The sequence below is a fragment of the Pistacia vera genome, unplaced genomic scaffold, assembly GCF_008641045.1.
Source record: "Pistacia vera cultivar Batoury unplaced genomic scaffold, PisVer_v2 Contig508, whole genome shotgun sequence".
Taxonomy (NCBI): Eukaryota; Viridiplantae; Streptophyta; class Magnoliopsida; order Sapindales; family Anacardiaceae; genus Pistacia; species Pistacia vera.
Window position 1 is genome coordinate 26,416 of NW_022196344.1, and position 26,496 is coordinate 52,911.

The 26,496-nt window shown below is 33.9% G+C and overlaps 1 protein-coding gene across 1 annotated transcript; it reads right to left on the reverse strand.

The window, feature by feature from the left end:
- Nucleotides 1-820: 820 nt before the first annotated feature.
- LOC116106019 lies at nt 821-1,809 on the reverse strand. The gene is made up of 2 exons (XM_031392379.1): nt 1,649-1,809; nt 821-1,274 (listed from the first exon to the last, which is right to left on the reverse strand). Exons 1-2 carry the CDS (start codon nt 1,807-1,809, stop codon nt 821-823), a joined length of 615 nt encoding a protein of 204 aa, XP_031248239.1.
- Nucleotides 1,810-26,496: the final 24,687 nt, after the last annotated feature.

A 26,496-nucleotide genomic window follows, 5' to 3' on the forward strand; every position in this document is an offset into this window, starting at 1 on the left:
TTTTTTGGCTTTGTAATTAAACTTAATCAATGAGTGAAACTTTTATCGTTCCCATGTCGAGCAATATTTATTATACTTTTACGAAGTCGATTTGTCGTCCTAGTAGGACTTGTAACACTAAAATCTGAATTTGCTTAAAGTTACGCGTAGCTCGCTTCTTAATAAGCTTTTTCAGATTTGTACAAGGAAATCTTATGCGCCGTTCAACTTTGATTTCAGACCTTATTGGCCTTTTCAAGTTTTTTGGACGCCGACTTAAGGCCAATTTCCTTCGACATGTTTATCCTTGAAATTAATTTCAAGTTTAACTTCGTCGATTTGTGGGTGTTTCACCCCAAAGAGTTGGATTTTGGCGTGGCTCTTGACTTCGAGTTTTTTTAGAATATCATCGCTTAGGTCGCGATTTAGTAAAATGCTAATGATCTTAAGATGTTTACAATGAATCATAGAAAATAATGAATAATACCTCATTTATTGATCAAGTATTTTGGCCGTGAATGGCCTTACAACGAACGTGAATGCAAAACATAAGAACAAGTGAAACCCGAGCTACGTATTGGTAATACCTTCACAAGTGCTTGGCGTTCCAAGCTCGCATTATTGCTTCACCATTGAGGCATTCCAGGTGAAAGGATCCTGGTGTGAGCTTTTCGGATATCTTGAAGGGACCCTCCCATTTAGGCCCAAGTGCCCCAAAGCTCGGGTTTTGAGTACCTTAGACGACCTTTCTGAGGACCAAATCGCCCACTTGAAGGTCTCTATTTTTTACCTTGGTATTTAAGTATTGCTTGGCCCCCTGTTGATACGAGGCGAGCCTCAACTAAGATTTGGCCTGATGTTCTTCGATCAAGTCTAGCCTCAGGCGAAGAAGGTCTTCGTTTGCTCCTTCGTCAAAGGCTTCTATTCGGAACAAACTAATTCCTACTTCAACTGGGACCATCGCCTCACATCTATAAGATAAAGAAAATAAGGTTTCGCCTGTCGAGCTCCTGGCAATTGTTCTGTAGGACCATAAAGCTTCTGGCAACTCATTAGTCCATCTCCTTTTAAGGTCGTCGAGCTTCTTCTTTATGGTGTGCTTGATTACTTTGTTCATAGCCTCTACTTGTCCATTGGCTTGAGGCCGATAGACGGCAGTGAAACTCTTCTTGATGCCAAGCCACTCGCATAAGGTCCTGAAATCTTCACTATCGAATTGTTTCCCATTGTCGATTATTATTGTGTGAGGAATCCCAAACCGATAAATTATGTTCTTATAGACAAAATCCTTCAGCCTGTTCAGCGTTATTATTGCCAGTGGTTTGGCTTTTGCCCATTTAGTGAAATAATACATGGAGACTACTGCGAATTTAACGCCCTATTTTCCCTGAGGCAATGGGTCGATGAGGTCGATGCCCTAGATCGCGAATGGCCATGAGCTTGTCAGAGTGGTCAATTCTTGCGGTGGAGCCTGATAGCGGATTTTGATACCAACAAGTACAGTAGTAGCTGCTCGCCCTGGATGGGTTTTGATAGTAGGGGAGGCTGTCTGAGGTATTTCTTTAGCTCTTGGAAGGCCTTTTTGCACTCCTCTATCTATTTGAAACCCTTCTTCCCTTTCAAGGTCTCAAAAAATGGTAAACACCTGTCCATGGCTCGAGAAACGAACCTGCTGAGCGCGGCCACACGTCCAATCAGACTCTGTACTTGCTTTATGCCAGTCGGGCTTTTCATGTCAAGCAGGGGTTGAATCTTGTCAGGGTTAGCTTTTATACCCCGTTGGCTCACGAGGAAGCCTAGGAATTTCCAGAGCTTACCCCGAAAGCACATTTTAGCGGATTGAGCTTCATTTGATACTTTCTAAGGATGTTGAACATTTCCCCCCAAATGCTTAATGTGACTTTCGATGACCTTTGACTTGACGAGCATGTCGTCGATGTATTCTTCCATGGATCGACCGATTTGGTTGGCGAACATTTTGTTCACCAAGCGTTGGTAGGTTGCCCCAGCGTTCTTAAGGCCAAACGGTATAACCCTGTAACAATAGATTCCACAGTCAGTAATAAAAGAAGTATGTTCTTCATCGGGCTGGTATATTGGGATCTGGTTTTATCCCGAGTATGCATCCATAAAGTTCAATATCGTATTTCCCTTTATTGCATCTACTAGTTGGTCGATCCATGGTAGCGAAAAACTGTCTTTTGGACAGGCCTTGTTCAGATCCATGAAGTCGACGTAAGTCCACCACTTGCCATTCGACTTCTTGACTAGGACTGGATTATCGAGTTAGTCAGGGTACTTGACTTCCCTGATGAAGTTGATTTCCAGGAGTTTTTCAACTTTATCATTGACCGCTTGAGAGTGTTCTGCATCCATGGCCCTTCTTTTCTGCCTTATGGGCCAAGCTTGTGGGTCGAGGTTCAACTTATAACACATTACCTCGGAGCTGATCCCAACCATATCCACGTGCACCCATACGAATACGTCGAGGTTCCTCTTCAGGAACCCGACCAGATTATCGACCATTTCTCTAGTTAAGTTGCTGCCGATTTTCAGCACGCGAGTTTGATCTTCCTCGCTAACACTTATTTCTAGCAACTCTTTGGTCGATCCCACTGTGAGCTTTTCTTTATGGATGCGAGGTCTATAGTGTCCTCTAGCGGCCCGAGGTTTGGCTTGGATTCTGCGATGATCATTGTCTTTGGGTGCAGCCATTTCTGTGCCGCATTTATAGCCTAATTACAGCACTCTCGAGATTCCTTGGTGTAGCTCCTGATTGTCGCGACTCCCCTAAAAGTCAGAAAACTCATCGCTTGGCAGCGCACCAATGTGATTGTGCTTAAATTATCCAAGATTGGCCTTCCAAAGATGACGTTATATGTGGTCGGGCAGTCCACCACTAAGAATTCAGCCATCACTGTTTTGACCTTTGGTTCTGCCCCCAGAGTTACAAGAAGGTTGATAGTACCTTTGGGAACCAAGCTATCCTCGGTGAACCCATAGAGTGGCGAGGGGCACGCTTGCAGGTTCCTTTCTATGAATCTCATTCCTCGGAACGCTCCCAAGAGTATAATGTTTGTCGCGCTCCTGTTGTCAACCATAACCCTTAACACTCTTGCATTGCTGATCCTGGCCACGATTACAATCGCGTCATGATTATGACGTGGGGATGTTTCGCACTCGTCAACTGTGAACCCCACTACCTCGCTTTCTTGTTTGGGCCGCTTAGGTGGCTTTCTCTCGCAGCTTATTATTCAGGGGACCGAGTTTGTCCTCGCTTCCCGAGCATACTGCTCGCAAGCTTGTCTCTAACTCCTTACTATGTCGGGCTCTCCGTAGATCATATTCGTGAAGACTTCGTTGGGATTTGGTTGAGCTTGCTGAGCTAGAACCTGAAACTGTCCTGGGGCTTGACTACTTTGCTCGCCAGAGTTTTCGCGAGCCAATTCTGCCTTAACAAATTCTTTCAGGTGGCCTCTTCTAATCAGGTTTTTGATGGCGTCTTTCAGGGCTCGGCAATCATTCATGTTGTGCCCGACATCTCTGTGGTATCGACAATATTTTTACCAGCCTCTTCTGCCTGGAGCCCTCTTCATCCTTTCTAGAGTTGGCAATCTCTTCACCTCTCGAGACACTTTGTAGATGTAGGCGATGTCTTGAGTGAGGGGGTGTATTCTGCATACCGTGGGAAAGGTTTCCTGTCACCGCGGTTATCTATCCTTTGTTTCTTCTGGGACTTATTGCGATCCCTGTCATTGTGATCTTGACCCCAATGCTTATTTGAGGGGCGATCTTTTCTCCTGTCCAGGACCCCCCGCGTTGAGCTTCTGGCTAGTGCTGCCAGCAAACTCTCTACTCGCTGGTATTTCATGGCCATCTGGTAGAATTTGGCCAGGCTCATATGTTCTTCACTCTGAAGCTTTTTCCACAGCTCCATGTTAAGTTTGATCCCTACGATTAGTAAAGTTCGAATGGATTCTTCGGGGGCGTCAACGACTTTTGCCTGCTCGTTCTAGAACCTCGTTAAATACGAGGTCAGTGATTCGTCTTGCTTTTGGCGAATGTTGCTCAAGTAGCTAAGTGGCATCACAAACTGCCTCCTCACCTGAAATTGCTGTAAGTACAGCGAGGAGAATTGTTGCCAAGAGTAGATAGAGTTTGCCTGGAGCCTTTTGTACCACCTCTTGGCATCTCTGACTAATGTGACTGCGAAGTACCGGCATTTCGCTAAGTCACTAACCTGGTGTAGCTCCATTAGGTCATTGAAGTTGTCGAGGTGGTTTTTGAGGTCCCCTTTCCCATTGAACTTGCTTTCCGGTGCCCTGAACCCTTATGGGAGTGGGGCCTGACGAACTTCCTCCGTAAAGAAGGAACTTATTACTTCCTCCGCCTAGTTATTCTAGAGAGCTTTTAGATCATCAAGCATCCTCTACATGCGATCTAAGTCTTCATTTTGGTTGCCCTAGCTGGCTCTATTAAGCCTTATCTCGAGGAAATAAGTCTGCAAGTTTGTTGCTTGCGAAGCTCCTCCGGTGTGCGCATTGATGCGCGAGGTCGAGTCATGATGGCTGGGTTGATATGTGCTATCATGCTCGTCAATGCGTTGCTCGTAACGTTGGTCATAACCAGAACATCGGTCATTACCGGATTGACGCACATGACTCACTTCGCTAGCCTATGAAGATCGATCTTGCCTTGGGCATGAGTTAAAACCAGTATGCTGACGCTCGGGATACCATCGAGCTTCTCGGTGGTATCCGTCGCCTTTGCTTTCCCTTAGAGGCTGCTTCCCTGGCCACCTCCCGGAGTTTGTTTGCCCGCGAGACTCACGCTCGTTCATGGATTGCTGTTGCAAGGTTGGAGGTGTTGATCGCCCCTTGGCGGTGACGAAATAGATCGTCCACTTGTAGAATTCATACCTGTTGGGATTGCTGATGCATGGTTTGACAAACATGGATATGTAGCAAGTGCACTAGTCTAAAAAAGTAATACAATGATGAAGTAGAGTATCGTTCCCACGAGGATTGCGTGCTAATTACGGAGTTTCCTAATTCTATTACTAATTGAAGAATACAAAAATGTTGGAATTATGGGGGAAAGTAAAGCTAGAATTAAAACACAAAATCAAACAACTAAGATTAACACTAAACCAATCAACACAAATTCAAATCAAGGCAAATGAGGTTAGGGTTCGACTTCACTAGGATACTCTAGTTTAACCTACAATTGCTATTGCTTCCCGATTCACATGCAAGGATTATAAATCGAATTCCTTAAGTTGTAGAATATACCTTCTCAGGCTATATTCTCCTACCTATCCCTATTAAGCTTTCGCACCCAACAAAATGAAGGTTAATAGTTCAAAGTCTATCAAGCTAAATGGAATCCTATAAAGATTTCATAGATCGCTAAACCTATCTCTAGCGTTTACTTAATCTACGGTGTTTACTCTAAGAAGCTAACACATGAATCACTTCTCAGTCTCATCATGCTCAACATTTAATTGAATCAAAAGAAACCAACATCTAATTGCATTAAGAACAAGAATAAACACATAATCCAAGCAATAGAACTAAAAAACAACACAAATTTATAGACTAAACCGTTGTAATCCAAGTTACATCGAAACCCTAACCTAAAAGTGAGTTAGTTCATGCTCAAAATAAAGGAAAACATCACATAAACTATAAATGTGGAGTTCAACATATTAGAAGTTGAAAGAGAAATGAATTCTTCCCTATTTTGGAGACCCAAATTCTTCAATTCTCTTTCTCCTCTTCCCTTTATCTAAAAATGTCAACCTCCTCTAAAAAATGAACTAAGTCTCTCTTACATAGTCGGCCAAAAACCCTAGGAACTAAAACAATATAAGTAAAACACAACGTTTTTACAAAACAAAAGTTTCCAGAATTCGCCGCGGCATCGCAACGAAGCACAAAAATACACATTGAACCCGAGAGTTTCATGCCGTGGCGAAAATGCTTTTTGCTAGGGCGAAATTCTATCTCCATTTAGTTGAATTTACAGAACTACCCTTCCATGCTCCAACACTTGAATCTTCGATTTTCTCTTTCCTTCTCATTCATCTGAGCTTCGAGGGTGCTTCTAATCAACCTCTAACATTCCTGACTCTGAAAACTCTCGAATTTGAATTGATTGACCACGTTTTTGCTTCATTTCTATATGGAAATACATTTTAGACTTGCAATATGAAATGAACGAATTAAGTGGCAATTCAGGCCTAAATTCAAAGGAAAGTATCCGAAAATCCAACCAAATAAACAAGAAAAGCAGTATAATCTACGGATTATCAATTACGTTGGCGAAATGCGACTGGTCGTCGTTCTGGGCAACTGGTTGTTGGTTCCTCAGCTCAGCCACGTTCTGTTGCACTGCCTATGCAACCATTGTCTCGATCATCTCCATCAGCTGGCTGTTCTCGGGGGCTGACGTCCCTACCCCCTGGTTGTCCGCGGTGTGCTGAGTTGGCGACATAAGTGGTCGGCGCCCAGCGTTCTCTTGTTGCACCTCCTGGTGGGTGGTTTCCACGTTCTCATGATTTTCGGTGCTAGTTTTCGATCTGGTGTACACCATTTTGGTCCTAGAACAGCTAAATTATAGTGAATGTTTGCCGAAATATTTGAAATATTGGCAGAGGCCCTCCTTCTAGCACCAAAATGTTGATACAGAATTCTGCACCAACTAAGGGTGTGCAAAATTATTTGAAATCCGATCCGAATTCGATCTGATCCTGAAAAACCGGATATCCAAAAATTCAGATCGGATTCAGATAGTAAAAATAGAAAAATTTGAATATCCGGATCGGATACGGATCAAGTGTGAAAAAAAAAATCAGATATCCGTATCCGATCCGAATTTCATTAGCACTTTAAAGTAAAAAGTAAAAGGTAAAAACTTAAACCTAAAACAAAAAAGTAAAGTCTCTCCATCTCAATCTCACTCTCACGTCTCTCTATCTCTAATCTCTCAACACCCACCGGCTACCACCCATCACCATCTTCACTTATTGGCTCTCCATCTTTGATTTCTCCCGGTATGTGTTTTTGTTTCTTCTTCTTCACAAGCCATTTAGATTTGGTGGGTATGTTAGATCTTTGCTTCAAAATGGCTAAACAACCTTGTTCATGTTTATGGAGAATTGTCATTTGTCAACACTATTGGTTTAGTTTTTTCTTTTTAAAAATGGCTACATGGTCTTCTTTCATGTGGTCTTGGTGTTCAAAAATGGTTATTGAGTTTATTTTTTTTGTATCTTTTTGCTGCTCATGCATTTGTTTTTGGTTAATTTTTGTGTACAAATCTGGTAATAAAATAAAGTTTGTGTTTTTTACATGTTTCAGAACTGTGTTTTGAGTGTTTCAGATGTTTTGAAAATAAGAGGGCAGTTTGATTTGTTATTTTTTATATTTAATTGTTTCTTTGCTTCTATATGTTCACTAATTTCTCTGTATTTGGCAGTTTGATTTTTTTATTTTTTATATTTGTAATAAGCATTTTTGTAAAATTCGGATCAATTTCGGATATCCGGTTATCTGATCTGAAAAACTGGATATTCGAAAAACTGGATATCCATATAATTCGGATCGAATTCGGATCAGGATATAACCTGATCCGAAAATCCGGATCAGATCAGAAATAAGCCCAACCAGATCAGATATCCGGTTTTACACAGCCCTAGCACCAACCAGCGTAATCCGATCGACCTTGATGGGATCGAAACTGATGTGTGCATGATTAGTTAAAATCAGCAATGAATATGAACAAAATCAACTAAGAACAAAGAGATTTTTAAAGTGGTTCGGCCAGGTTAACAGCTTATGTCCACTGTGTTTTTGTATTTGCTGTGAGAGCTTATAATGCGATTTTTATCTGAAATTCGTAACCCCCTCCTCATTGTCTGAGAGGGTTTATATACAAGATTGATACAAAGGAAAAAATGAAATTTAGGGGATTACAACTAATTTGAATCATAATTCTGATATCCTCGCGATTGGGTGCTGTGATTGCGCAATGATCAACGTTAATCCAGTCTTTCCCGTAATATCTGGGATCTGAAGTACTCTGGGGATTGATTGAATGATTCCTTGAATTGTTCATGACTAGCTTATGCTGGGTCGAGCTATAGCTCGACGAGCTTATGCTGGGTCGATCAATCATAGTTGTCGAGCTCATTCTGGGTCGAGCTATATCCTCTAGTTGGCCCAAGCTTAGTGGAAAAATTGCACACAACAATACCCATTTGGTTGATTTTGTATTTTCTGATCTAGGTTTGTTGCAAACTGCTCGAGCTTTGGTTGATTTGAGTTTATTGCAATAAGATGAAAATGCGAGAGTAAGACACTACAAACTTGCCTTTTTTGGCTTCAATTTTTGTTTTTTTTTTTTTATACCCATCTGGTTGATTTTGTGTTTTCTGATCTAGGTTTGTTGCAATCTGCTCAAGCTAGCTCGAGCTCATTTTCTAGTGTTGAGCTTAAGCGTGATCTCGATTTTTCAAGCTCAAGCTCGAAATGGTAGCAACTGAACCGAGTTCAATTAGCCCAAAGCTCGGCTCGGTTCGGCTCAGCTCATATACACCTCTAGTTAATAGTAACACATAGACATTGGTGGAAAGGGGTTGAGAGTACTTACCAGTACCATAGGGGGTTTATAAATTTGGCCAAACCTTAGGGGGTTTAAAGTACTTATTCCATATTTTTTACCCATCCATTTAGATTCAAGTTTTCTTTTAGTAAACCCTTGTGTTTTTGGCCTTTTGTAACGAGTACTTTCAAAAATGCAAACCTAACTCTTGTGCATTTGACTTTTTTTGTAGTGAGCACCCGTTGGTTTAAAAAATGTCAACCTTCAAATTTATCGACAATTTCATCAATTTAACCTTTAAAAAACATATATTATAACTTCTTAACATTTTTGACAAATTTTGGATGTTGGATTGATTAATTTGGGTGAGTAGTAAAAACGAATTTCCTTACAAACTTAAACAAAATAACATAACGGTTTGTAAAAAATAGGGTTCAGGGTCACATTTCTAAAACAAAATAACCCTTTAGATTCTATACCACACACAATTTTAGATTCTTAAATTTTGGATATTTTGAAGTCATGTTTATAAGATGAGCCTTACTAATTATACAAGACAGTACTAAAAATATAATAAATTTGAGTTAAATTTGACATGTTTGATCAATCGTATTCATTACATTCACCTTTTAAAAACATAATAAATTTGAGTCAAATTTGACATGTTTGATCGATCGTACTCTTTACATTCAACTTTTAAAAACATAATAAATTAAGGTTAAATTTGACATGTTTGATCGATCATACTTATTACATTGACCTTTTAAAAACATAATAAAGTAGGGTTAAATTTGACATGTTTGATCAATCTTATTCATTACATTCACCTTTTAAAAACATTATAAATTTGAGTTAAATTTGATATGTTTGATCGATCGTACTCATTATATTCAACTTTTGAAAACATAATAAATTAAGGTTAAATTTGGCGTGTTTGATCGATCATACTTATTACATTGACCTTTTAAAAACGTAATAAAGTAGGGTTAAATTGGATATGTTTGGTCAATCATACTCACTACATTCATGTTCGAAAAACATAATAAATTAGGGTTAAATATAACATGTGTGATCGATCGTGCACACTACATTAATGTTCTAAAAACATAATAAATTTGGATTGAATATAACATGTTTGATCGATCGTACACATTCATATTCTTGAATATCCAATCAAACTTACTATATCAGAAAATTTAGTTTTTTATATGTGAAAATCGGAATACAAAGCAACTCCTTTTAAATAAAGAATTGTCAAGATGCAAAAAATTAAAAAGATAAATTTAACATAATTAAGGGTAAAGTGTAAAATGCACCTAAATTTTTATTATTATTAAGGGCTAATTATTTACACCTCTAAAACTTGTAAAACTATTAATATCCTAAAAATTCTGAAAACTACCACATAAACCCCAACAAATGTAGGAGTTGATTGAATTTGGCCAAATACAATTACGAATGCCCTAATTATATTTTGAACTTGACTAATTCACTTTAAAATTTATTAACAACTCATTTTTAAATAAAGAAAGGTAAAATAACTAATAAATTTAAAAAAAAAAAAAAACTTAAATAACATAAATCCTTAACCTAAAAATACAAATACTAAATAAAAAATGATTAAAAAAATATTTCAAAGATTTTCAAAAATTAAGAATTCTTAAAAAAAAAAAACCTATAAAAAAAAGAAGCTAAAATCTAAAAAATAGTTGCCAAGTTCAAATTTTTATTTTTTTATTTGTATTATTTTTTTGAATTTTTAAAAGTAAGTCTTTTAATTCTTTGATCATTTTTTTCATATATTTCTTATTTTTTTCATTGTTCTAATTTTTTTTTTCCATTTTTAGGTCTTTTTTTTTTTTTTTTTTTTTTTTTTTTTTTTTGTTTCTTTTCTATTTTCTTATTAAAATTTGTTATCTTACATAATTTAATATTTGCTTAAACCTAGCATGGGTGATATGGGCTGCTAGATATGAAGTGAAATTAAGAGTTGGGTTGCAATTGATGGGCATAGCAGATGAGGGCATTAGGGTCATTTACCCTTTCTATGGTTCAAAGTAACAATAAGACATTGGCGGAAAGGGGTTGAGAGCATTACCAGTACCATAGAGGTTTATAAATTTGGCCAACCTCAGGGATTTAAAGTACTTATCTCATATTTTTTACCCATCCATTTAGATTCGAGTTTTCTTATAGTAACCTCATGTGTCTTTGGCCTCCTGTAATGAGAACTTTCAAAAATACAAACCTAACCCTTGTGTATGTGAAATTTTTTTAAATGACACCAGTTGGTTTCAAAAATGTCAACCTTCAAATTTTCAACAAATTTATCAATTAAACTTTACAATATATATATATATATATATATATATATATATATTATAATATATATTATATATATATATATATTATATATATATATAATATTATATTTATATATATATATATAAAGATAATAATTGGAGTTATTTGAGTTGAATTGTTTAACTTAAGAGTCTTTTCTTCTATTTTAATTATATATTTTGATTTGTTTAAAGGGTTTAATCTATTGAGACTTGATAGTTTTCCTTTTTTGTAAACATCTGTTATAGAAATTTTGGGAATGTTCCATTCATCAAAATGTTTTTTTGTAAATTTTGAGGTCTTATGACCTGTTTTTCTTTTTGTGTACAAGCATGACTTATTTCAATTATGTTTTCATTTTGATTTATACAAATCTCTTCTTAATGAACAATCTGTTCATCTCTAGTATTTAAATTGGAAGTAGACATTGATTTAGAAAAGTTTTCCATTTTATTTATCACCTATTTCGTTCCCTACAGTGGTTGATCTAAGGGACTTACAACGGTTACATTCTATAGCCCTACACAGCCCAAAAAGACTCGGTACTCAAAATAATTAATAAACAAAATTTTAACAAATCCTAAATCCCTGCCTCCTCCCTGGCTCTGATACCAGAGGGATCACAGGATTGTTGCACACAAATAGGAGATATGCAGAGATTAAACAAAACTTAAATAAACATTAACTTAAATAATCTTACAACTTAATAAGATAACGGCCGCAGAGTCGCACTAAAATCGTATTAAGAAGTGAGATTACTTTTTAACCAGGTAACGGCGGCAGTGCCGCACTGTAACCAGATTAAGTGATGAACAAAAATTTAAAGAAACAAGAATACAAAAAAAAAAAAAAAAAAAAAAAAACCTTAAATAAAGACTTGAATAAACATTAAAATCAAACATGATGAATGATAAATGATTATAGAGAATAATCAAAGAACTGAAAGATTAAACATTAAAAGATTATTGAAAGATTTAAGGAATTTGAACTTACAATAAAAGCTTTCTTTTGGAGAGCTTTGAGAGGTTACATGAAAAGCGAGTGAGGGAGGAGAAAGTTTGAGAATTGGCTTTCTAAAAGCTTGGTTTACAATGAATGAGTCCTCCAATTTATAGAAATCTTATCTTACTATAGCATCACATGAATACCATCGAGAGAAAATTTTTAAATAATTTGTTTTTTTAGAGCATCAAATGTCTCTTTCTATAGGGAATCTCAGACTCTTTATTTTTATGCCAGATATTCTCTAATTTGGATGTCGGTTCTTTGGCCATTCTTCTTTTTAAGAGAAGAGGTAATTTTGAACTGTTTGGAATAACTAAGATGATCCCATAATAGTCATCTTCATTGCTGCTTCGGTTAGATTCTTCTTCTTCTTCTTTTTCTTCTTCTTCTTCATCTTGGAGTTGTGAAAGAATAGTCTTAAGGTGGTCTTTAAGTTCTTCTTTTGTTTTGGCTCCTGCTAAGGATACTAATGCTACAGTCTTTTTCTGTAAAAAATTGGCAATTTCAGGGGTAATTGTCTGAGTTGGATGAGGTAAATTTGAGAGACAAAGTTGAATTTTTTCTTTGGACACATGGGATGCATCATATTTATCCCACCACTTGACTTTAAATTTTCGGATCAAACTAGGGAGATTGCTAATATTTTAGACAGTTTCATATTCCCATTGTAGAATCCACAAGAGGTGAAATTTTGCTAAGAAATGAAGAGATGGAGGGAAATTTGAATTTGTTTCGGAAACTTTGAATTTGATCTTGAACTCATTGAATCCTTCATGGACAGTTGGGGGTAGGATTTCGGGAATTAATCCAAAATGATCCCACCATTGGAAAAACCAATTGGGAAATTTGAATAAAGTGTTTCTTTTAAAATAAATCATCCAGGAGTGCCTGTGATGACTATTTTGGAGAAAGAGTGATCTGTTCCAAGCCCTTTGATAGTCCCAGTAATTATATCCAGGTGGGTCAAAATTTTGGGAAAATTTTTTGAATTGGTTTGGGTTGGAGCCCCAATCAGCAGGACTAAGGATTCTCATGATATGAAGGGTTGAATGAGTGATAAATCCTGGTTGATTTTTTTATCTTCATAGTGTTTAAACTCACAAGAGTCAGAATCAACAAGAATAATTCATAAAAATTTTGAGTTTTCCTTAAATCTTCAGGAAAAAAATGAAAACCTTTTGGAAAAATTTGTTGAACTAATTGTTTAGGGTTTTCAAAATCATATCCTTCTTCAAAAACCAAAAGATTTGAAGAAATTCCTTTTTCAATATATTTTTGTCCTGGTTTAAGGGCTTTTAATGGTGTAGCCGCAGGAACAATTTCTCTATTTTTTGAAAGACCAATTTGAGTTGCCTTTTGTAGTTTACTTAATGAAATTTTTTCACATTGGGAAAACTCTTGGGAGCTTTTTGGAAGAGTTTGAGGATCTTGAAATTTCAAAATTTCCTATTTTGGTAAATTTGGTGTTAGCCCAATCATGGGTAAGGTTGCTTCTAGACTTTGTTGAAAAGAGTTGATCCAATTCTAGATTTGCTCTGTATTTGTTGGGCTCTGAGAAGAGCTTGTTGAGGCTATGTACTTTCCTTTTTATTGTTGGGCCTTTTCTTGGGCTTCTTCTTCACATACAAGTTCATACCATGATTTGGTGTTTGTGGGCTTTTGGGCATAAGAAATCTTCGATTGTTTTTAAGTGATTATAAGGTTGGTCTTTTTGGGTGGCATGATAGTTACCTCCCTTAAAGGAATTCCCTGGTGAGGAAGTCAGGCAGGGAATTAGCTTCTCCTTTGATGTATTCAATATCAAAATCTAATACACATAAAATTGCTTGCCATCTTGCAAAAATTTGTTTTGATGCAATATTTTGAACATCCTTTTGTAAAACATGTTTAGTAGTTTGGCAATCAATGCGAAGTAGAAATTTTTGATTGAGTAAATCACTTTGAAATTTAGAAATGCATAAGACAATAGATAAAATTTATTTTTTGCTAGTGGAGTATTTTTGTTGAGTTTCATTCCAAAATTTGGAAGTATATTGGACAACTTGTTCTTTGTTATCTTTTTCTTGTTTGAGAATACCTCCATATCCCAAATTTGAGGCATCTGTTTCTACAATTGTGAAGGCTAATGGGTAATTTGGGTTTTAATCTAGCGGATTATATTGGTGCGTTGACTTGTCCATGGTTTTGGATTCTTCTTTAACCTATCATATAAAGGTTTACAAATTTGACTAAGTTTAGGATAAAAATCCATTACATAATTAAGACTTCCTAAGAATCTTTATAACTGAGTTTTAGTAGTGATGACATCAGGGAATTTTTGACCAAATTCAATGGATCTTTGAATAGGTATGATTGTACCATTGTAGATTATTTGACCTAAAAATTGGATCCTTGTTTGGAAAAGGTTTATTTTTGTTTTTGATACAACTAAACCATTTTTTTTTTTTACAATGTGAATAAATGTTTTTAAATGTTTAAAGTGTTGATCTAGACTAGATGAAAATATAAGAACATCATATAGACAATAAGAAATTGAGAGTATGGATTGAATATATCATTCATTATTCTTTGGAATTCTGATGGGGCATTTTTTAACCCAAAGGGCATTACATTCCATTCATATTGACTAAATGGTACAGTAAATGCGATTTTATACCTATCTTCTAGTTTAATTTGGATTTGCCAAAATCTAGATTTCATGTCGAATTTGGAAAAAAAATTTGAATTGGATAGTTTTTGAAATAAATCTTTTTTGTTTGGGACTGGGTATCTTATCCATCTTAAGGCTATATTAAGAGGTTTATAATTTATGACAAGTCTTGGAACTCCTATTTCAAGTTCAACATTCTTCTGAACATGGAAGGTCGAGCAACTCCAAGAAGACTTGCTTTTCCTAATTAATTTTTTCTGTAGAAGATCATTGATTTCCTTTTTACAATGTTCTTCTAATTCTTTATGCATTTGTATTGGTCTGGCTTTTGTAGGTATTTCTTTTTCATCAAAATCTTTTTCATAAGGCAAACTGACCATATGTTTTTTTCCTTTCCCAAAAAGCAGTAGGTAGGTCAGAGCAGATTTGAGTTTCAATAGTTTTTTGTATTTGTTTTATCTTTGAGCGGATATCATTTTGTTGAAGTTGAGATTTGATTCTTTTAGTTTTAACTTCTTCTTGGATGAAGTGTATATGTTTTTGTTTGTTAAGGATAAGGTGATTAATTTGTTTCTTTGACGTTGAGTATTCTTGGAGAATATTAAGGTTTTTTTGGATTGGTTTGTGTATAAATTTGAAGACAAGAACTTCGCCCATTATTTTTGTGGATATCCCTAAGTCATCAACACTAAATGGTTGTATTAAATTAATGAATGGTGTTCCTAATATTATACTTCTTCTCAAATTCTTTACTAGTAAAAATGAGGTTTTTCAATGTTTTGATTATAGACTTTAACATCTGATAATTTGTAATTGATAAAAAAGGGTTGAGCCATTAGCTGACTTAGCAGATTCTAGTGTTTTTACATAGTATTTTGTAGGAACTAATCCTTCTTGGATACAATTGAAGTCTGCTCCAGTATCAAATAGAGCAGTTGTTTCTAGGATAAATTCATCATTGATTAAGAGTTTTATCTGAATATGCCATTTTTGACAAGTTATTTGGGTTAGCATATTTATAAAATCTTCATCATCTTCAGATTCTTCAGATTTATCCTTTTCTTTGGCAATAAGTAATTTCGAATGTTGTTTTTGTTGTTCTTTTAATTCTTTAACTTCAATTTTTATTTGTTGGATTTCTTTTGTTAAATCTTCAAGTGTTAATTTCCTTTTTTCTTGTTTTTCAAATTTGTCAATAATATTCTGAAAACTATAGGCTTTATGGGTTTCTATTTTCCTATCAGTTTTTTCAAAGGTATTTTTTAATCTTTCTAGATACTCTTTTCTCAAAAGAGGATCATCAATTTTATTAACAGCTTCCAAGAGGAATTCTTGGTCTTTGGTTAAGACATTTATTTCATTTTCACTTGAGGTTTCGATTTCATCAATTTGGTTGTATCAGACATTTCTTTTTTACTTGAATTTGAATCAGAGGATTGTATCATTAACACTTCTATTTTATGTATGATTTCTTCATCAAGGCTTAATTCTCTAATTCTTTTACTAATTTTGCAATACTTAGCGATATGACCATGTTTACCGCATCTATAGCACGTGGATTGTTTTGTGGGTTTGTCTATTTTAGAAAATTTGCTTTGTTGAAAAGGTTTTTTCCTAAATGTGGGTTTGTATGTATGGTTCTTACGATTATTCTTGGTTTTATTACGATTATTCATGGTTTCATCACATTGACCTTTGCAAGTTATTGCTTTCTTGGTTTTCTTTCCTCTAAAAGAATTTTTGTGATGATTGTCAAATTGTTGACAAAAATTTCCTAATTCTTTTCCTAACTGTTTTCTTTCTTTTTTCCCTTGGTAGGCGAGTTTTTCATCTTTGCAAATTTTCATTCCAACTTTCTGGACAAAACTATGTAATTGTCCAAAAGTTAAATTGTCATATGGTATAATACCATCATACTGTTTCCTAATTTTTTTCTCTAACCTTTTCAGCTAAGATGTTGGGTAATCATGCCAAAAATTTAACCTTCCAATAAGCTTTGTTAATATCAGGCATTCCAATGGCTACACCGTTAAAAGCCCTTAAACCAGGACAAAAATATATTCAAAAAGGAATTTCTTCAAATCTTTTGGTTTTCGAAGAAGGATATGATTTTGAAAACCCTAAACAATTAGTTCAACAAATTTTTCCAAAAGGTTTTCATTTTTTTCCTGAAGATTTAAGGAAAACTCAAAAATTTTATGAATTTATTCTTGTTGATTCTGACTCTTGTGAGTTTAAACACTATGACGATAAAAACCAACTAGGATTTATCACTCATTCAACCCTCATATCACGAGAATCCTTAGTCCTTCTGATTAGGGATCCAACCCAAACCAATTCAAAAAAAATTCCCAAAATTTTGATCCGCCTGGATATAATTACTAGGACTATCAAAGGGCTTGGAACAACTCTTTCGTCAAAATAGTCATCACAGGCACTCCTCGATGATTTATTTCAATAGAAACACTTTATTCAAATTTCCCAATTGGTTTTCCCAATGGTGGGATCATTTTGGATTAATTCCCGAAATCCTACCCCCAACTATACATGAAGGATTCAATGAGTTCAAGCTCAAATTCAAAGTTTCCAAAGAAAATTCAAATTTCCCTCCATCTCTTCATTTCTCAACAAAATTCCACCTCTCGTGGATTTTACAATGGGAATATGAAATTGTCCAGAATATTAGCAATCTCCCTAATTTGATCCGAAAATTTAAAGTTAAGTGGTGGGATAAATATGATGCATCCTATGTGTCCAAAGAAAAAATTCAACTTTGTCTCTCAAATTTACCTCATCCAACTCAGGCAATTACCCCTGAAATCGCCAATTTTTTACAGAAAAAGGCTGTGGCATCAATATCCTTAGCAAGAGTCAAAACAAAACAAGAACTTAAAGATCACCTCAAGACTATTCTTTCACAACTCCAAGATGAAGATGAAGATGAAGAAGAATCTAACCGAAGCTCCAGTGCCCTGGTCAATCTCACCCAGAGCAATGAAGATGATTGTTGTGGGTTCATCTAAGTTATTCTAAACAGTTCAAAATTACCTCTTCTCTCAAAAAGAAGAATGGCCAAAGAACCGACATCCGAATCAAAGAATATTTGGCATAAAAATGAAGAGTCAGAGATTTCCTATAGAAAGGGACATTTGATGCTCTAAAAAAAAATTATTAAAAAATATTCTCTCAATAGTATTCATGTGATGCTATAGTAAGATAAAATTTTATAAATTGGAGGACTTGTTCATTGTAAACCAAGCTTTTAGAAAGCCAATTCTCAAACATATATATATATTAACTTATCAACATTTTTGACAAATTTTGGATGTTAGATTGATTGAATTTGGTGAATAATAAAAACAAATTTCCTTACAAACTTAAACAAAATAACCTAACAGTTCGTAAAAAATAGGGTTTAGGTTCACATTTCCGAAACAAAATAACCCTATAGATTATATTCTACATAGTACATACAATTTTAGATACTAAAATTTTGGATATTTTGAAATGCATATAAGACGAGCCTTACTAATTATAGAACGTATCAAGTTGTAAAAACATAATAAATTAGAGTTAAATTTGACATGTTTGATCCATCGTATTCATTACTTTAACCTTTTAAAAACATAATAAATTAGGGTTAACTTTGATTTGTTTGATCGATCGTACTCATTACATTCAAGTTTTTAAAACATAGTAAATTAAGATTAAATTTGACATGTTTAATCGATCATGCTTATTACATTGACCTTTTAAAAACATAATAAAGTAGGGCTAAATATGAAATGTTTGATCGGTCATACTCATTACATTCAACTTTTAAAAACATAATAAATTAAGATTAAATTTGACATGTTTGATCGATCATACTTATTACATTGACCTTTTGAAAACATAATAAAGTAGAGTTAAATTTGACATGTTTGATCGATCGTACTCACTACATTCATGGTGTAAAAACATGATAAATTAAGGTTAGATATAACATGTTTGATCGATCGTACACATTCATCTTCTTGAGTATTCAATCAAACTTACTATATCGGAAAATTTAATTTGTTATATGTAAATACTAGAATACAAAGCAATGTAAAATTTTAAAAAGATAAATTTAGCTTCTTTTTTCTTTTTTTTCTTTTTTTTTTTAATAAGTGAAATGCAAGGTAAGCCCTAGTAAATATAAGGTTGTTGAGTCCTAAATATATAAAATATAAAATGATGCATTTGACATACGTATAAAAAAATCAATATTTTTTTTAATTATATATGCGTATTTGGAAGTTATGCATATAAGGTAAGCCTTGGTAGTGCAAAACAATAGAGAGTTTCATTAAGATATATTTGGTAAGTTGAATGGGAATGGATTGTATCATATCTGGTTCTTGAATTTTGCAAATTTGGAAGTTAAAGCATATAAGGCAACCCTTATTAATGGAGAATGACAGAATTTTGTGTATAAATTGAGGTGCACAAGTGAACCTCCATAACATGTTTTAGATTGAGAATTCATTCTATGTTTCAATCACGGTGTAATGCTTATGGGATTCAGGTGGGGATTTAATTTCCTATTTGATCCCACAAGCATTACACAATGCTTAGACATAGACATATAAATATCAAAAGTTAGTGAAGATTGAAAATTCTATGTTTCAATCACTTTGCAATTTTTGTGGGTATCAGGTGGGATTTATTTATTTTTCTTTTCCTTCTTGATCCCGCAAGCATTGCATAGTGCTTAAACGTAGATACTCAGATGGAGTGGAGTAAAAGTTGTTAAATCAATAGACTCTTTTTTCATTTTTCCATTCATTTTTTTTATCCTTGAATTACTTTTAATTGTAAGTTTTCCTATAGCTTTTTTATTTTATTTTAATTCTATGCTTATATATGTTTGTTATCATCACTAATACACTATGACTATTATAAATGTCATCACATTCATGTACTAAATTGATAGTTTATATATATTAATATATATCATCAGGAGTGTTCAGGCTAGCTTACATACATCTCAAATAAAAAGACACTTAATGAAATCTCTTTAATGTTAACAAACATTGATAAATTTGCAAATTTGCTATGGTGAAATACTTAGATGTGGATCTCCTCATAATATAATAATTTTTCTATTCGATTTTACAAAAACATGGGATTTATAAATAAGATAAAATAAAATAAAAAATGTAGTTAAGCATATGCTTAAAAAATAAAATAAAATAAATCATTTAAAGATTAATAGAAATAAAAATCTTAAAATTCTATTATTATATTTCTACAATAGTAATGATATTTTTATATTAGAGGGTACATAATAAGAAGGTTAAAGATAATACATTGTAAAGTATAAAATCTTTTTAATAGTATTTATTACTTTAACATACACCTCTTATGAATTTCAATATGAAAACAAAAGTTTGTATATGTAAAACTCCAACAATTATTGTAATGATAATAGAACTATATATTCCATTTTTCCTTTAACTTATGGTGAGAAACATCAAATTAGATTTCATAAAAATATATCCTAAGTTTTAACGGTTAGTTTTGACGGAATCAAGGGTGAAGAGTAAAATGTACCTAAATTTTTATTATACTAAAAGTTAATACCTTTGCACCCCTAAAACTTGTAAAACTATTTATTATCCTAAAAAATCTCAAAACTACCACATAAACCCCATCTAATGTGGGAGTTGATTGAGTTTGACCAAATACAATTACCAATATCCTAATTATATTTTGCACTATACTAATTCACCTTAAAATTTATTATCAACTCATTTTTAAATAAAGAAAGGTAAAATAACTAATAAAAATTAAAAAAAAAAACAGATTAATTTTTTTTTGAAAATTTTGAAAAATTAAGAACACTATAAAAAAATTACAAAAACCTAAAAAAAAAGTAAGTGAAAGTCTAAATATATAATATTTTCCAAGTTCAAATTTTTTACTTTTTTTATTTGTATTAATTTTTTGAATTTTTACAAAGTCAATCTTTTATTTCTTAGATCATTTTATTTTTAATCTTTTTCATATATTTCTTATTCTTTTCATTATTCTATTTTTTTTCCATTTTTTGGACCTTTTTTTTTTAGATTTTTTATTTTTCTAGTTTCTTTTCTATTTTCTTATTAAAATTTGTTACGTTTTACATGGTTAAATATGAAAAGACAAACTCACGAATATTTTTTAGCTTGCTGCTAGATTCATGAAAATGACTCTATTTTGGTGATAAAAAGACCGCATGTGTTATTAAAAAAAAACCATATTGAGGCAATTGAAAAATTTATGAATTTATTCATGAAAAATCACATTCTAATTTTTCCCTACAATTTGTGCATGTTTGGAATGATTTTTGAGATTGTGTAAGTTGATAGTAGAGTGTTGTTTTATTGATCAATGTTGATTTTGTCTCTTCAGGGGTCAAATTGTCATACTTATTTGGGGTTTATTTTATCATTTTTTATTCATGCAGGGATAGAAAAATTCGCCACTTCGATTATAAAAAGAAAATGAAGGTTGCGCAAGAAGGAGGGGGAGCCGACACACCAAAACCCATTCCCCACAGTTGCCGGCGCCGATTCACCCTCTGTGGCTACAGTTCAACTTCCCAAGCGTTGGTTGGCCTTCCACCATCATCTCCCAGCCATCTCACCGCCGGCTGCCACGACGTTTCGATTTCCAATAGCTCATTCCATGTTTTTCGATGCCGATCAAGCTTCCCGATGTCGATCGAACTCCCCAACTGCCGATCTTCCTCCTTCCGAGCTTCCTAGTTGACATTTCACAAAGTTCAACCACCATCTCGCCAAAAAAAGGCGTCGTTATCATTCAACTTCCACACCAGATTTCATGCACTTTCCGACGACATTTGGACTCCCCAACACCTGATCTATCTTCCCTCATGTTTGTGCATCATTCCACCACTGGTCATTGTTGACACCACATGAGCAGCTAGGCTCTCAATTGCTTGTTACAGTGACAGCTAGACCAAGATTGATGACCACGGTTCCTCACGACAGCTCTTGACTAGTTGGATTGAGCTTGGACAATTGGAAAATTGGTAAAGTCCTGTATTCAAATCATATTTGCTTTCGTTTTAGTTTGTTTGCGATGCTTTAATATTATTCTGATGCTTGACGTTTGAATTGGTTATATCCATGGAGAACGTTTATTGAAACTGAACTTGTTGCATAGTTGAATGTCGGTTTGAGATTATTGAATGTTGATTATAGCTTTAAATTGCTTCGATGCTGATTGCAATCAAGTTGTATTAGCCTTTAATATCATTTCTACTGGAAATGCATTCGTTGTGTAATTGGATGATACAAAGTTGATAGGCTATACTTGTTGGCTTTGTAGCAACTAGTGGTATTTAATTGTTACAGATTTCGGTTAATCGATGATAGTCTTTAACCAATTGATCTGAAACTAAAACGATAGTGAGACATGATAGATTATACCTAGATTGCCAGAAAATCATTTTATGCGATTTGCTTAGCCTTGTAGGTTTAGGAAGTCTAAGAGCAAGGAAAGGAATTGTGGGTGTTATGTAACACCCAACATTGAGGTACATGATTTAAATTATGTTGTATAGCCCTTAGTTAATTTTTTTAGAATTATTTTAAGAGAATATGAAGAAAATGCCTTAAATTTGCATTAAGGGTAAAATAGTCTTTTCACTCAAAACTAGTTGATCTTGTGTGGAGTGAAAAGAGATAGAAAATCATAGAGAAGTCAATAAAAGTGAAGGCATTTTGGTAATTGACTAAGGGACAAAGATGGAATTGCCTTCTAAGGGACAAAGATGGAATTTCTAGGAAAGAGTAAGGGCAAAATGGGAAAGTGAGTTTATAAACTAAAATGTTAAGGGTTTGAAACCCTTATTTCGTTCATACCACCCCCACACTCCTCCTCCTTTTTCTCTCAAATTTTCATTCACTTTTCCAAGGAATTTGAGGGCTTTTGAGTAGATTTTCATAGGGTTTTGATTCAAGGCATCAAAAGTAAGGATTCATACTCTTTATCTATGATTTATTTGTGTAAAGGTTGAGTTCTTATGAAGTTTATGCTTAGGGTTAAGAGAAGATTGGAATCCAACAAGAGTAGAGAGTTTGGAGAGACTACTCAAGCACAAGGTAAGTAAATTCCACTCAAAATCCAACTCAAGCTAAAATTTAAGAATTCAAGTGAGTAAAAATTTATTTTAAATATGCATATGCTGTGATTACTGAAAATTGAGGTGAGATATATGATGTATTATGCTTATTGTTGGATATATTTGAATATGAGAAGTATATTGTGATGATTTGATGATGGGTTGAAATTGGAAATTGGAGAATTTTTTTGGGAGTGTGTTTGCCATGTAGGTATGTGATGCTACAAGAGATTTTTTCTCTCATTTTGGATGGTTTGAGAAATAAATGAATGATAATTGAATTAGGGTTTGTTTGTGCACAACTAATGTTTGATGAAATGCCTAAGTGAAACATGTTACCAAACTGCCCTGTCACAGCCGTGACTTTCTAAGTGATTTTTGGGCATCTTACGGATTGAACTGGGTTTAGACCAAAACATAAAAGTTGTAGTCCTATCTCTAAGCTTTAAAACGAGACTAAAACCGTATCAATCCGATATGTATAACTCAAGTTATGTCTTCTTGAGTGTGACCTATAAATGACTATCTTAATGCAATATTGCATTTGTACATTTCATAGTGCATTAAGTAGAAACTTTAAGCATGAACCATCCTTATGAATTAATTGTGCATTAAGAAGCATTTTGAGAAAGAGTAGAGAACTTTGGAATGAGCTACTCTAAAAGTAAAGAGAATGAGAAAAATCTAAGAATGGATTGGTGCTTGTGAACTCCACCGGAAGTCACGAAGAGTGGGTTGGTGCTTTGTGAACTCCACCCGGTCGTGCCTCCGGTAAGATGAGGCCGTGACATTCAAGTGAGAAAGAAGAGAGGAACAGAATGAGTAAGTCACAAAGAGTGGGTGAATGCTTTGTGATCTCCACCAGCCGTGCCTCCGGTAAGATGAGGCTGTGACGTACAACAGAAAGTTAATAGAAAGAGAAGCTATGTGACAGAGAAACAAAAAAGAAATAAATGAGAGGAAAGAGTGTAAGAAAATTAGAGAGAGTTACGGGATAGACGAGTAGAGGATTTACTTACTGAGAATTATTTTGTGCTCACCCTGTTGTTTATCTTTGTGTTTGCAGGATCTAGGTGAGAACGCGGTCGAATGGGCGTTGGCAAGCGAGGAGCAATAGCACACGTCCCACTGTTTTTGATAACTTTTACAAATGATACCTTACTTTGTATAAAGAATGATTATATGTATTAAAAGAAAATTTCGGGCCCATTTACTTTTGCTAATATAAATGCATTTTACTTTATGTATTTCTATGAGTAACCTAGTATGAAGCAGTTATTACATGTTAGTCTTGGGTCGAACCGAATTCGAAGGGGCAACGCCTTTAATATAGTGTTTTAGTTAGTAATTTTGATTTCCTACAATTAGTTAGTCTCCTTAGTTTAATTAATCAATTTTCCAATTTCATTATCGTTACTCAAATATACACTAGGTTGTTAGTAATTGCTGCTCGTGAATTCGACTTTGCTTATCATTAACTATGGTAATTAGGATTAATCTTGCGGTTCTGACGACTAGTTCAACATTTGCACTTCCTAGTTGCATATTTATTAAAAAAAATTATTTAATATAAAAATCCACCATCGAGAATTCCATTTTCGTCCCTTTCTATCTTCTTCATCTTCCATTCCTTTATCAATTTCGCAGATCCAACACCAAACAAAACCAAACCTTTAATCTTCCATTAATATTCTCATCCTCCCTTCTATCTTCTTCATCTTCCATTTCTTCATCAATTTCGCAGATCCAATACCATTAGTGCTCATCTTCTTCTACTTCTCAATTACGCGTCCATTTTTCGCATCAATTTTTTATTTTTTGATACCCATTTGGTTGATTTTGTGATTTTTGATATGGGTTTATTGCAATCTGCTCAAGCTTTGGTTGATCAGAGTTTTTGCAATTTGATGAAAATGTGAGAGTAAAACACTCTAATGCTCGCTTTTTTTACTTCAATTTTTTATTTTTTTGATACCCATTTAGTTGAATTTGTGTTTTTTGATCTAAGTTTGTTGCAATCTGCTCGAGCTTTGGTTGATTTGAGTTTGTTGCAATCTGATGAAAATTCAAAAGTAAGACACTCTAAAGAGAGTAATACTACACTTAGAAAGAAATCTTACAAAGATCTCCATACAAAGTGATGTGGCAAAAAATGAATGGAAGAGTGAAACAAAAACTTTTTGTTTCACTCTTCCATTCATTTTTTGCCACCTTACTTTGTATGCAAATCTTTGTAAGGTTTATTTGTAAGTATAGTATTATTGCTCTAAAGATGCCTTTTTTCGCTTTAATTTTGATTTTTGTTTTTTATACCCATTTGGTTGATTTTGTGTTTTTTGATCTAGGTTTGTGGCAATCTACTCAAGCTTTGGTTGACCTCGAGCTAGCTCAAGCTCATTTTTCAGCGTCAAGCTTGAGCTCGATCTCAATTTTTCAAGCTCGAGCTCAACACTGTAGAAACCGACCAAGTTCGATTAGCCCAAAGTTCAGCTCAACTCAACTCGTATATACCTCTAGTTAGAAGTAATATATAGGCACTAGCGGAAAGGGGTTGAGAGTAGTTACTAGTACCATAGGGGATCTATAAATTTGGCCAAACCTTAGGGAGTTTAAAGTACTTATCCCATATTTTTTACCCTTCCATTTAAATTCGAGGTTTCTTATAGTAAGCCCTTGTGTCTTTGGCCTTTTGTAATGAGTACTTTCAAAAATACAAACTTAACTCTTGTCTAATTTGACATCTTTTGTAGTGAGCACCTATTGGTTTAAAAAATGTTAACCTTCAAATTTATTAACAGTTTCATCAATTTAACCTTTAAAAAATTATATTATAACTTCTCAACATTTTTGACAAATTTTGGATGTTAGATTGATTGAATTTGGGTGAACAGTAAAAACGAATTTCCTTACAAACTTAAACAGTTCGTAAAAAATAGGGTTTAGGGTCACATTTCCGAAACAAATAACCCTTTAGATTCTATACTACACACAATTTTAGATTCTTAAATTTTGGATATTTTGAAGTCATGCATATAAGATAAGCCTTATTAATTATACAGGAAAATGTCGAGTATTAAAAACTTAATAAATTGGAGTTAAATTTGACATGTTTGATGGATCGTATTCATTACATTCACATTTTAAAACTATAATAAATTAGAGTTAAATTTAACATGTTTGATCGATCGTACTCATTACATTCAACTTTTAAAAACATAATAAATTAAGATTAAATTTGACGTGTTTGATCGATCATACTTATTACATTCACCTTTTAAAAACATAATAAAGTAGGGTTAAATTTGGCATGTTTGACCAATCGTACTCACTACATTTTTGTTCTAAAAACATAATAAAGTAGGGTTAAATATAACATGTTTGATTGATCATACACATTCATCTTCTTGAATATCCAATCAAACTTACTGTATCAAAATATTTAACCTTTTTTATGTGAAAACCAGAATATAAAGCAACCCTTTTTAAACGAAGAATTGTCAAGATGCAAAAAATTAAAAAGATAAATGTAGCTTTTTTTTTTTTTTTTTTTCTTAATAAGTGAAATGCAAGGTAAGCTCAAGTAAATATAAGGTTTTTGAGTCCTAAAATATAAAATTTAAAAAGATAAATTTGACATACGTGTAAAAATATATATAATATTTTTTGAATTATATATGCGTATTTGGAAGTTATGCATATAAGGTAAGCCTTGGTAGTTGCAAAACAATAAAGAATTTCATTAAGATATATTTGGTAAGTT